The following is a 13,516-nucleotide window of genomic DNA, read 5'->3' on the forward strand; positions in this document are numbered from 1 at the left end:
CTTCAGTGTCACATTCTTCTTCTTCTTATTTTTTTAATATTTTATTTATTTATTTTTGGCTGTGTTGGGTCTTCGTTTCTGTGCGAGGGCTTTCTCCAGTTGTGGCAAGCGGGGGCCACTCTTCATCGCGGTGCGCGGGCCTCTCACTATCGCGGCCTCTCTTGTTGCGGAGCACAGGCTCCAGACGCGCAGGCTCAGTAGCTGTGGCCACGGGCCCAGTTGCTCCGCGGCATGTGGGATCTTCCCAGACCAGGGCTCGAACCCGTGTGCCCTGCATTAGCAGGCAGACTCTCAACCACTGCGCCACCAGGGAAGCCCACATTCTTATTTTTGATTGCTCCTTCTTCATCTTTTACTGTAAGGTATGGACCCTCCAGAAGAAAAAGAGAGTTTTATTTTTACATCTACATCCCATCTGTCCCATTCCTTTTTCTAGTAAGAGAAGTGGCAGATTTCCCCCTTTCATTGCACAGTCATGCTCACATTCTCAAAACTCTTGCCCAGATATGTGCATGAGTATATAAACAACCCGAAGACATATATAAATAAATCCATGTATTGTTTAGGGGATATACATCTCTGTCAATAGACAGATGATAGGTTAGATAGATGATAGATATTATACAGATCTCAAAATAACTGACACACATATCTCCCAAACTCTGCTAAAATACAAAGCTTATTATGGTATCAGTCTTCACTAGATTACAAGGTTTAGAAGCTGCATTTGATTTAAAAATAGTTTTTGAAAAAATATATATCCCAAATATTAACACTATCCTGGAGTTCGAAAAACTGTAAATGGGGTGATAAACTGAGGTACCAGCAGTGAGATAAGGCCTTTTAGTCTGGGAAACTACTTTCTGAAGTCAGAGTAGAGTGTGGTCTAAGAGACCTCCAGAAAAAATGACTGCTCCAACTACCAAATCAGCATGTTGAGATACGGAAATACTCAAATCTGAATAAGGGCCAACCCTTAAGATTAAACATTTATTTGGATGAGCATCTTTCAGCAGGAGTGTGGGAAGAGGGGAGAGGATATTTCAAGGAAGGGGTCGTCAGGCCCCCTGTCTCCGGCGAAGCCGCATGCACTCTCCAAACAGACCGATAAAGCAAGAGCTACCCAGGAGGAACAGACAGAAGACCCACCCACCCCTCCTGAGTCGGGGAGGAGAGCCTGGGTTTCCATTCAAGTCAGGGAAGCCAGGAAGGATGTTCTTATTATGTAGCTTGCACATCACGATGCTCAAAGCACTTCGCAGGAGATATCTAATCCATGCTCGAGGCTCCCCCTCTGGAAGCACAAACTTCATTCTCCCAGGATAAACCAGAGGGCAGGCATTGTCCAGGGGTCACCGCTCTGCTTTCAGGATGAGGAAATGCAGCACAGAGACATCCTGCCTCTCCAAAGGAGTTGCTGCCTGCCTCTGCCTGCTGTCCCCCTGGCAGAAGCAGGTGAGCTGAGCTGTCGCCTCCCAGTGTATCCCCAGCTAGAGAATTACCTGATGGAAAAGCTCCTGTTGCTGGAACAGACACATATTTTTTAATGTTTCAATAATTATCTCTTCTCGTCCAATGTTTTCAAAATTGGTTGGCCAGTCAAATTTGGACCAAGCTGAAAGGTTGTCTCAGGGTCTCCATACAATTTAAGGTCTTCTGTAACTTACAGGATTTATATTTCCAGTGATACTACTTTGTTTCTAGCTACTTGCAATGAGTTTTTACTTACACTTGAGAATCATGAAAACTTAAGAACAATAAAAAGGCTATCACCTTACACAAACACAAGCCGAATAGGTATATCCCAGTCCAGTCCTGAGGTCAGCTATAGGGTTAGGTGGGTGTGGACAGTATATGGGCCCCACAGTTTGACCAGTATCCCTGGGGAGTTGTCACCATAGTAAATTGTTTTAAATAAGTTTTTTTGTTTTTTTTTTAAACCAAGTCCATCAAGTGACACAACTTTGATCAAGTTGATAAAAGTCTGCTGCCCTCAGATCCAATCTCTGTCTACGATGGTGTGGAGGTCGGGAAATTGCACCCTGTGTCCTCAGGCTGACTCCAGACCCTCAGCCCATCCTGCTCCTGCGATGGCTTCCTTTGTTGCCGCTACGATCATTGCTGCTACTTCAAGGACACGGCTCCAGCAGCTTCATCACTAGGCACAATGAGATCTTCTTCACATTTTAGTGCCCTGGACAGGGGTATTATCCTGTGAGCAGAGGAGGAAGGAATAAATTAGGAGGAAAGCAGGAAATCTGGACACTCAGCCTGTCTCCTTGGGGATGCTAGGTCGGGTAATAGTAGTAATAGTGATAATAATGCTATGTGCCTGACATAGTTTTTCACGTGCATCAACTCATTTATTCCTCATGAAAGCAATATGAGTTTGGTAGTTCTATTAGCTCTGTTTTATAGGTGGGGTAATTAAGACACAGAGAGGTCAAGTGACTTCCCCTAGGTCACACAGCTAGTAAGTGGTGGAGTCAGGATTTAAACCCGGGACCGGAGCTTGAGCCCTCAACGAGGACACTGCCTATTCCTTGATGCATGGCTTCCCACGTCCTCCTTGCCCTAGCTTCTTACTTCCTCGCTCATTCCCCTTAATTTCATCATCCTGAAACACTGCTCAAGAATCAAAGAGAAAGAAGAAAAGTACCTCATGAGCAGAAATGCGTACGGCTAACAACGGAATTTCAGGTTTCGGTTGAATGTAAGTGGAGAGACAAAGTGAGCAGCAGTTTGGTTTTGGAGATACGGAGCGTGAGGGACTGGTGGGCCTGTGGATGTGCGGTTGGGACCGTGGTGAGAGCCCGGCTGGTGCTAAGCAGTCAGGAGGGGCCGGCAGGTAATGGTGAGGACCAGGTGTAGGAGTCACCGACAAAAGGAGATGAAGCCTGGGAGTGGGGGCCAAGGTCAGGGTGTGGTGACGCCACCCTAAGAGGCAGAGAGGGGGCCAGGGCATCCCAGCCAAACAGCGGTTAAAGGAAGGAGGTGGTTTTTAGGGCAGGTTGCCTGCATCAGCTGTTTCAGAGCGGTGAGGATGACAAGAACGGAGACATGACCGCTCTTTGGTGGCCGGGAGGGCGTGTGTGAGCTTCAAAAGTCATTGATGAGAGCGAGATCACAAGGGGAGAAAGAGAGAACTGGGGGTGGAGTGGGGGGTAGAGAGCAGAGTCGAGAAATTTTTCTTTAGGATTAGAGAGATCCAAACATGTTTGTAGGCAGAAAGGGGCAAGCTAGTGAGGAGCTGGAAATACAGAAGAGTAACTGAATGGGAAAATCTTAGTCTAACCCTTCACTTAAAATGCACACACACGCTCCATAAATATCTTGTAGAAAAGTCCAGAAAATGGTAGACACAGCAGACAAGGGGGTTTGTCTTATCAAGGAGAAGGGGCCTCTCTTCAGATGTGCAGGAAGAAGAGACTCTTGGAGGGTATGAGCAAGTGGCAAACAGGCTGGTCTTCCCTTTAGGTAAACAGGAAGGAGGTGAGGTCATCTGCAGAGCAGGAGAGGAAGAGGTAGGGAGTGAGCTGGACGAACGGGGATGAAAACAGGATGATAGAGAAGCAGTGAGAGGGTGTCCAGGCAGCAGTGAGGTTGGATACGGGTCAGCTGGGTTGGTAAGAGTTTATAAGAGATCCAGGCAGCATGGTTTCGTGAATTCCACCAATGACACAAGTCTTGGCAGAGAAGGTGGGTGTGAGAGTGACTTAGCTTTGGGGATTAATACAGAAAGATAGAGCAGGTCGATGGTGAGAGGGAGATTAAGGTGCAGAAGGACAACGACAAAACGTGCAGAAGGACAGCTCGTAAGTGACTGGCCACGGAGGGAGCCTGCGGGGCAGGGACATGGGATCTCAGTGGAGGGTAGTTCAGAGGCTAAGGCAGGGACTGAGGTAGAAACGCAAGCGGAGGAAGGCGGCAAAACTTTGACAACCTTAGTCCAACCCCCTGGTTTTGCAGAGGAAGAAACCCAGGCTCCAAGAAGGGACAGGAGTTGTCCAAGGTCACAGAGCTCGATGTTGACACGAAGGACACCAGCGGTACTCATCAGAATAAACTGCTTCACAAAGCACCTCTGCACATCTGCATAATTTATTTAGTCTGGGAGGGGCACTGCTTCCAATCCTCTTTTGGTCTTTTCAAGCCTGGTCAAAGTTAGAACCAAAATGCCTCGGGCGGTGGTGCCAAAGGGTTCCCCAGTGAGGACAACTGTGAAGTGGGCCCCTTGCGTCACGGGCTTCCCCAGCACGCCATGCCTGTCCCAGGTCTTTCCTGGATCTCACAGAGGCAGCACACACCACTAAAGAGACGGCTTCCGGCCCCCGATTTAATCCCCATCTTGTTCTTTGATTGGTAGAAGTAGATTGATCAGATAAACTACAACAAGAGGAATATGCTCAGTGTCAGACTGTCAAGAGGAAGGGATAAATATATTTAGCAATTAAAAAAATACATCTTTGTCCAAAATAACTGCAGCTCAGTCCATCAAACCCAAATAGGACTGAAAATATGAACACTGAATTGTATATGGTGATTATGCCTACTAAGGAGAGAGGCGCAAAGAGGGAGATGAGCGTAGAGATTCAAAATTCATTCTCATATATCACTTATATGTGGAATCTAAAATATGACACAAATGAACATATCTATGAAACAGAAACAAACTCACAGACATAGAGAACAGACTTGTGGTTGCCAAGGGGAAGGGGGGTTAGGGGAGGGAAAGATTGGGAGTTTGGGATTAGTAGACGCAAACTATTATATATAGGGCAGATAAACAACAAGGTCCATTGTATAGCACAGGGAACTATACTCAATATCCTGTGATAAACCATAATGGAAAAGAATATGACAAAGAATATATATATGTATAACTGAGTCACTTTGCTGTACAGCAGAAATTAACACATTGTAACAACTATACTTCAATAAAATTTTTCATTCTCCATACTTCTATGTGGCTAGAATCTTTAAAAGATTGTATTCAATGCACTATGGAATAAAAATTATTCTAGACAATTTTATCAGTAATTTTAGATATAGGTCAGTTGGGAAATGACTCTAACACATTACTACTTAAGTCATTAATTTATGAATTGATGTTAACTAGGCAAAATAGGAGAAAGTCTATGCTATGTCTGCCTGCTTCCATTTTAAAACCACAACAGGAATCTAGAGACCAGACCTTTTGTTCACCTTATCAAACTTCGCCAATTCCTCATGAAAAGTAAATAAACTGAAAAGCCCCAGTGAGTAGCAAATTATTATTAGTATGATTCAAGGGAAAAACGGAAAGTTTGGAGGTACAATTTCTGGAAAAGACATATTTTCGACCATGTCTTTTTGCTGTTTATTTGGCACCTCAAACACATACCCATCTTTATCCTTGAATATTAAAGAATTTAATATATTAAATCCTCAAGAATTTTTTCAAGAATTTTATAATATTCTTTAATTAAAATCTCCTTGGGAGTGGATGTGTGTTCATGTTTGTTGCAAACACACACACACACACACACACACACACACACTACAGCTAGTACAGTGTTCTGCACATAGTGAGGATCTGACATGTGCAATTAAATGAGAAATTATATGCTGTTAAGCTCTTGTAAAGAGGTAGCACCTTGCATTTAAGTAATAAAACAGAAAATGAAAATGGTGTCTTGAAAATTTAAAAATCCAAAATTTTAAAAGTGTTTTTTTATTTTTATATTTCTTTGGCCATGCTGCGCGGCTGTGTGATCTTAGTTCCCCGACCAGGGATGGGACCCGGGCCCACAGCGATGAAAGCTCCGAGTCCTAACCACTGGACCACCAGGGAACTCCCCCAAGTTTTTAAAGTATTACTATATGAAAGAAAGCTTAATGAACATTCGAAAGCAACACGTTTAGAACCTGAACACTATCAATTTGGAGTATAAAAATACAACCACAAAGAAGAAAGGCTGGAAGGATGTACACATGCCAGCCCTGTGTGATTTGGGCATGGTCCTAAACAACAGCTCTCAGATGGCATTTTGGAAAGCTACAGGTTCTGAGTCTGTTCAACCAATTTTGCGCTAATAAATTACTTCACCAAGTCACTTCAAGGATCTAGATATTAACCACTGTAAAAAACAAAACCAAACCAAAAAACGTTGCCACAGTTGGGGCACAGTATGGGCGAGAGTCAGGGAGAGCTGGGCAGGGGCCCCCCAGGCAGGGCCTCACAGAGGCTTTGGAATCTGTGTTTTGAGTGCTCTGGGACAAGGGGGAGCAGAGGTGCCATGGGTTGTGTCCTCCTCCAAAGATATGTCCAATCCTAACCCCCAGTACCGGTGGATGTGACCATATTTGGAAAGAGCATCATTGTAGATGTAATTAAGGATCTTAAGATGAGATCATTCTGGACTTAGGGTGGGTCCACATCCAATGACGGGTGTCCTTATAAGAGAAAGGAGAGGGAGATTTGAGACACACAGACACAGGGAAAGACCCTGTGAAGATAGAGGCAAAGGTTGGAGCGATGAGTCTACAAACCAGGGAACACCGAGAATTGCCGACAACCACCAGAAGCTGGAAGAGACAAGAGAGGATCCCCAGGGTCGCCAGCAGCCACCAGAAGTTAGGAGACAGGCAGGAAGAGACTCTTCCTCAGAGCCTCCAGAGGGAACCAATCCTGCCAACACCTTGATTTTGGAGTTCTGGCCTCCAGAACTGTGTGACAATGCATTTCTATTGTTTTCAAGCTGCCAATTTGTGGTAATTTGTTATGGCAGCCCTAAGAAACTAACACAGGACGTATGTAATTTTAGCAATGAGTAAACACACACACACACCCCCCTCTGGTTGCTGTACAGAGAATGGACTACGTAGGCAGAAAAAGTGGAAGCAGGAAGTGACATAAGAGGCTAATGTCCTCAGAAGCTGACGGTGGCTTGTGTTAATGAATGAAGGAACTAACATAAAGGGAAGGGGGAAACACTGGAGGGTGAGGTTGTTGATAAGATTGTTAGGGGTGGCAGTAGGGGGCGGGACACAGAGCTTTTCTTGTGGAAACCAGTAAGGCTGGTCGTGCTCCTGAGGGCACAAGTAGGTGAGCTCAAGGTGGGCTTCCTGGGAGTGGTGGGAGGAGCCACATGACTAAGTGTGGGCCCAGCAGGAGGGCAGGGACTGAGGCAACCCCTCCTCATGCGCGCTAGATGTCTAACACCTGTGCGTGGACGGATGGAACATAAAGCCTCCTTTAAAGCTTCCCTAGGAGAAGCCCTGCCCATTGCCGTGTTCTGCCTTCTTTACTGCGCCCCAAGGAGCTGCTGGTCTCATGCACTGTGAGTTTTGTATGGAAAGGAGCACCCCCTTTTCCTCTCAGAACGCCCCACAGCAGCGAGCCCAGTCCAGGACGCTGCTTCAGGAGGCCTCAGTGTGTGGGCCTCAGTCACATCCAGAAGGGCGCCAGAACCCCGAGGCAGCCAGAAGCAGAGAGCATGGGACACGCTTCCCTTTCTGGTCCTTTTGTCCCTTCCCCATCAATGACAGCCTGTCTCAATCCAGTCCCTGTGTTACTGCACACCCAGCTGATTGGTGATGGATGTAAGGAACAGGGCATGGGACATAAGATGCGCTGGCCCTGCCCCGTCCGGGTCGGGGGGACAAGCCAGGCCACCTACCTCCGTCTTGGGGACCTCACTGCTAGCGTCCGGCTGGGCGTGGCCAGTGCCAGGGTCACAGCCTGGCTCGAGGATGGTCCCCTCATCGTGCTTTTCCTTGCCAGGCCCCTGCTCAGGACTGTGGTCGCCCTCGCCTCCTCCAGGGGGGTTTTGGGGGGTCTCCTCCCCCACAGCTCCCTCCTCCAGCCCCTTTGTGTCTCGGCTCCTTTGTCCGGGCTCCGCCTCTTCACCGGCCGCCCTCTCCTTCACCTCCGCAGGCTCTGCCGTCTGCTCCTCAGCCGGTTTCTCCTCCGTGGGGCTCCCACCCCCGTCCTCTGCCTCTGGGCTGGAGGCTCGGGCTGGACGCTGGCTGGCCCCCTCCTCGGAGCTCCCCACGGCCTTCTCGTGCTGCTGGGCTACCCTCAAGGCCCTGCCCTTCTCCTCCTGCTTCTCTGTCCTGCTGGGCGTCCTCCTCAGAGGAGGGGATCCTGGGGTCTTGCTCTTAGCTAGGAACACCTCGTCCCCATTCTCTTCCTTGGCACCATTCTCCTGGGAGGACTCCATGGCCCTGAGCTCCCCCAGGTCCGCACAGTCCTCCGACTGGGACCTTCGGAATCGCCTGGAGGGAGGGCGCCTTTTTATGGAGCCCCTTGTCCGCACCTGCAAGAAAGTGTTAAGGAAAATGATCTACACCTGCAAAAAAGGCCAAAGGGGGGGCACATGTTCTTTCACTGTCAGTCTCACACGCACAGCTTCCCAAGCCCACCTGAGGGTCATTTGATTTTCTAGGAGGATGTACCATTGTTTGCTATTTATTATAGGTTAGAGCCCTGTAGGGTTGTGGTATTACATGGTAACCTGCAGATTTTTTTCGGTGTGTGTGAAGATGAAAATGCTGTCTAGCAAGTAAAAAAGATAACCTAAGATTTTACTGGCCTGGAAAATAATCAGTTCAGTGTCTAACTTAGCAATTTTATTCTAACATTTGTCCTTTTTAATTGCCTATAAATAACCAGTTCTTTGAATGAGCTTTACCATCTTACAGGGTCCCTCCTAAATTAACAAGTTGAACAAAATCTCTCTCTATTTTGTATCAGAGTCATGTTTTAACATTCTGAAGATTCTACTTTGACAAAGGTGAACCCAACAGAAAAGAGGGTTGGGAGTCTGTGGGTGGCTGGTACCGTGACTTCATGGGTGTGGAGCTGGACAGCTGGTGATCAGCTTCCTCCCTTCCCCCCCTGCCCCCCCACCCCCAAAGCTGGCTAACCCCGGGAGAGCTGAGCAGCCAGAATCCTTTGCTTTCTCCAGCGAGGTCCAACTCTAGCAGAAGCCACACCTTAGAAACACCCAGCAGAGCTGCCTGAAAACCATTTTCTCTCTGGGAAGTGTGTGAATCTCAGAACCAGGCCTCACCTGGGTCCACTGGACTTTCTCAGAAGTTCAATGGGCATGTTTATAGTGGGTGTCCTACTTTACTCAAGTGATGTGTCTTTAAAAATTTATGTGCAAATTAAATCTTATTTTCTTGAATCTTATTTTCTCACTGATTTGCATTTTAGTATTTGTCAATCCTAGCTGTCTCAGAAGTTTGGAATGAATACTTGTTTTTTTAAAATAAATTTATGTTATTATTTTATTTTTATTTATTTATTGTTTCTGGCTGCATTGGGTCTTCGTTGCTGCATGCGGGCTTTTCTCTGGTTGCGGCTAGTGGGGGCTACTCTTCGTTGCGGTTCGCGGGCTTCTCATTCTGGTGGCTTCTCTTGTTGCGGAGCACGGGCTCTAGGCACACGGGCTTCAGTAGTTGTGGCACGTGGGCTCAGTAGTTGTGGCTCGTGGGCTCTTGAGCGCAGGCTCAGTAGTTGTGGCACACGGGCTTAGTTGTTCTGCGGCATGTGGGATCTTCCCCGACCAGGGATTGAACCTGTGTCCCCTGCACTGGCAGGCAGATTCTCAACCACTGCACCATCAGGAAAGCCCTGAATACTTGGTTTTAAAAGGGCTTCCCAGGAACTTTCCTGAGACCATGGTGAGGCTAGCCCTGCAGGCTATCAAGGCCCCAGCCCTCATGGCCAGCAGGGTTCAGAAATAATCCTGCCTGCTCCCTTACTGCTGTCACAGACTAAAGCCGCCAGTACTATGACCAGGTGGCAGAGCCTCCCTCCCTGCCTCTACATCCCACTGACATCCTGTGAGAAGACAGGGCTCTCTCCTGGGTTCCTCTCTGCCATCGGGGGTCTCTCCATTGCCCTGGGCTGAAGGATCTCCACTCTGTCCCCAGCCAGCAGGCTCAAGCCTACCCCATCACCTCCTCGCCACCACTTTGTTAACTTGGGCCCTACCTGTTTCGACACATTTGACCTCTTTCCTAGATGGATCCTCTGGAAGGGCCCGGAAGATCCTGCTCTCTCCATCCTTAATTCTAAGGTCACATTCATTTAACTTTTCCTGGCATCAGAGCCCTTTAACTCAGGGACTTCCCTGGTGGTCAAGTGGTTAAGACTCTGTGCTTCCACTGCAGGGCGCGCGGGTTCGATCCCTGGCCAGGAAAGTAAGATCCCACATGCCCGCAGTGCAACCAAAAAAAAGAATAAGAGCCCTTTAACTCTTAGCCCCTGCCTGGCTCTGGTCCAAATTTGCTGGGTACCTGCTTGGAGTGTATTGGACTGTATGTACCTCTGATTCTCTTGATTCTTACCTCCTTCTAGTAGGGCAGGGATCTGATGAAATCACACACAAAGTATTAGGGTAGCATCTACAGAAACAAGTGCTGCCATACATCTTTTTGCAAAGGGAACGATTTGGATATTCTTCAACTGGGGCAAGATGCAGTAAGAATGATTTGAGCCCATATTGGGACACTTAGGAGTATTCATATCAAGGCAGGGCAGGACAGGACGACCTAGTGACCCTGCCCTCCCTTCTGCTGAGGCGCTGATCAGGGCTTTAGCTTTTGTTTTCAGCTTTTGACATAACTCTCTGTGCAGCTGGGATCAGTACTGAATTCCTGCCCCTCTCTCCACAAAGGATGGAGCACTCCATCCCCTGCACCTGTCTTTCAGGTGAGTGGCACAGTTACAGGGACAGCGGATGAGAGAGGCAGGCTAGGTAGAGGGTGATCTTAGCTCAGGGATCACTTGCCAGGAAGAGGAGAAATTTCCTTTGTTAAAAACCACATCTTACCACAGCTCAGAAGTGTCCTCCTTTCTCCAGGACAACAGGGTAGAGATGATTCAGGATTGCCCAGTGCCCGCATTTCCACAGACACACCACAGTACTTAGGATCCAGATATTACCTTATTGTAAGAGGGCAGATGACTGCCTTCAGGAGGCTGGTCAAAGCTGACGGGCACCTCCTCTGGCTCGCTGGCCCGAGACCGCACGCCAGGGCTGCTGGGGGTAGAAGGCGGGCTGTGAAACGGTGACACCATGGCCTTGAGTCCGGGACTCTTGGGTGAGGCCCCAGGCAGCAGGGCCGCTGGATCAAAGACTAAATTGGCCTGTAGAGAAAAGATGAGGAATTTCAAACCGAGGCTGCATTTCATAATGCCCAGGAAGCACTGATTTGATCCAGCAAAAATGCATTGGAACAGTCCTGATTTATAGACAAAGAGGCCAGAATAGCCACTGCCAGCACCTGCAGGCACCAGGATCTCACGCTGTCAGCGCCCTTTACCATCTTTCTTATCAGAGTCAAGAGCAGTTACCGCTTACTGGATGCCTACTCCTTGCTGGGCATGCGCAGTTTTCCTCTCTACAACCACCGTACATGTTCAGTTTTGTTCTCATGGCACAAATTAGCAAAGTGTTTAGGGAATCTGCCCTGGGATTCAAGCCAGGTCTGTTTGTCCCTCAGTCTCCAAGTACAGGGTCTCTCTCGGTAGACCACAGTGGTGGACAAAGCAGGCCACCACGCCTTTCCAGGGGGGAGCCAGCGGAGCAGATGCCAGTGTGTGACCCTACCTGCAGCATCGCAGTGCAGGTGCAACCAGACCAAAATGAACCCTGAGGGCAAGCAACGGGGAGGGGTTACCCAAAGGTAACCGAGGCCTGAGGGAGTCATGAGTTTGGTGGGGGAGGAGGCGGTGGTCCCAGATCTATCCGACTGCCTCAGAGAAGGTGGTGGTGCAGAGGTCTACGGAGGGACTGAACGTGAGCGCCTTGGGTTCTCTAGCGCCACCTAGGGGCTCTCGCTCCTCCTGCCCTGACCTCTGCGTTTCCAAATCATTGCGCAGTTGCATCCTCCAGAGCAGGAGGGCCAGCAGCAAGGCCTCCAAGGGAAGGGACCAGGCTTGAGGGGCAGAGGATGCTCTCCACGGAGACACACCCAACTCCAGGTATTGCCTCTTTCACTTAATAGCTGTGTGACCTACAGCGAGTCCAGTAGCCTTTCTGTGTCTCGGAGTCTTTATTTGTCCCATCGACTGAGCCTGACCTTTAGAGTCTTTTATGATCTGGTCCCATTACTCTCTCCTGCCACTACCCGACTCACACCCTTTCCCTCCAGACTCCCCTCGGTGCCACCCTCCTGCCAGCCCAGCCGAGGCTCTGTCATCTTGGAGAACTCCGACATGTACTTTAGGACTTGCACAGTATAGAACATTACACATGTTTAGGACGATTAGTATTTCAATTGTGATTTTAAGAAAGAATTTATAATATAGACAAGATTGTGTCATTGTCCAATTAAAATTATAAAAGTTAAATAGCAACAGTGTGAGCCCACGCCATGTCTAAAACCAGCATGTTGCAGGTACAAAGGGACAGCTTTGGACCACAGAGGCTGTGGGAGTTGGTGTGCTGGGATGGCTCAGAGGGCTTCATGGCAGAGGGGATATTAACTGGGCATTAAAGGAGGTCTTCCTGCCCTCTCAGGGTCAAGCTGGGACATTCCCTCTGTAAGACTGCTTGCAAATAAAATGGGTCTTGCTAGCCAGCGGAAAACTTGAACTTTGAATTATGGACTATTCTAGTGAAGAAAAATCATAGTTCCTAACTCATCCAATAGAATACTTAGAAGAAAAATGAAGCTGATCATCATTTATTAGTTCTTTCCCCACGTATTTCCAACAAAGTAAGGTTCCTATGGGATTTGGCCAAATTATATACTGTCGCTGACATTCTTCATGAGATTAAACCATTAGAGATTAAAACCTCATTCTCAGGTTGCGATGTTTCCCAAAGAGGTTTATTAATGACTAGAAAGGGGAATAAGACCAAGACTGCAGGGTACACAGCACTTGCAAACTAACTTCTGGCACTTAGATGAGGTCTGTGGTAGGCTGCCGGGAGACAGAGGTAGGGGTCCTCGGCTACACCCTTTGGATGGCTGCTAGGAGGGAATGTCTGAGTTCTGGGGTCCCTTCTGAGAGATCCCTGTTATGTATATGGGAGCCCTGCAGCCTCCTACAGCGATGGGCAGCCCACTCCCCCCCTGCAGCTGGGGTGGGATCAGGGCTTCTCAGTATGAATTAAACTTCACGGGAGACTCCCCCCCCAGCCATGAGGTAGGCTCATAACGCAAACCAGAGATGCTTCCCTTAACCCCAAATCAGGCTGGGGGCCAAATCCCTGGTCTCTCACATAGCTGGGAACTGCAGAGGCTGTGGCTACTTGTCTTGACACACTCCTAATAATGGCTTCAGAACAAGGTAGACGAGCCAATTTTATTAGTTGGACCCAGAGGGGAGGATCCAGTGGAGGAGAGCCTTGTTGTTCTCCTGGGTGGCTGCACAGAGACTGCGGTGAAAGCTGAAGCATCTTCTACAGGCCCCACCCAGATATATCACGCCTGTCCCTCCTCTGTGCTTTAGCTCATGCTGTTCCCACACCAGGAGTACCTTCCTCCCTCCTTTCCAGCCACTATTCTTAAG

At 48.4% G+C, this 13,516-nt stretch overlaps 1 protein-coding gene across 2 annotated transcripts in view; it reads right to left on the bottom strand.

Annotated features, from left to right (window-relative positions):
- Positions 1 to 701: 701 nt before the first annotated feature.
- RCSD1 (RCSD domain containing 1) overlaps positions 702 to 13,516 on the bottom strand; it is a 65,745-nt gene continuing 52,930 nt past the window's right edge. For both annotated transcript variants that reach the window (XM_061185763.1, XM_061185761.1), the window contains 3 exons: positions 10,940 to 11,143; positions 7,662 to 8,300; positions 702 to 2,212 (listed from right to left, as the gene is read on the bottom strand). In XM_061185763.1, the coding sequence (XP_061041746.1) occupies positions 2,180 to 2,212; positions 7,662 to 8,300; positions 10,940 to 11,143 (876 nt within the window). In that variant the 3' untranslated portion in view covers positions 702 to 2,179. The remainder of the gene's footprint in view (positions 2,213 to 7,661; positions 8,301 to 10,939; positions 11,144 to 13,516) is intronic.

The sequence above is a fragment of the Eubalaena glacialis genome, chromosome 3 (assembly GCF_028564815.1).
Source record: "Eubalaena glacialis isolate mEubGla1 chromosome 3, mEubGla1.1.hap2.+ XY, whole genome shotgun sequence".
NCBI lineage: Eukaryota > Metazoa > Chordata > Mammalia > Artiodactyla > Balaenidae > Eubalaena > Eubalaena glacialis.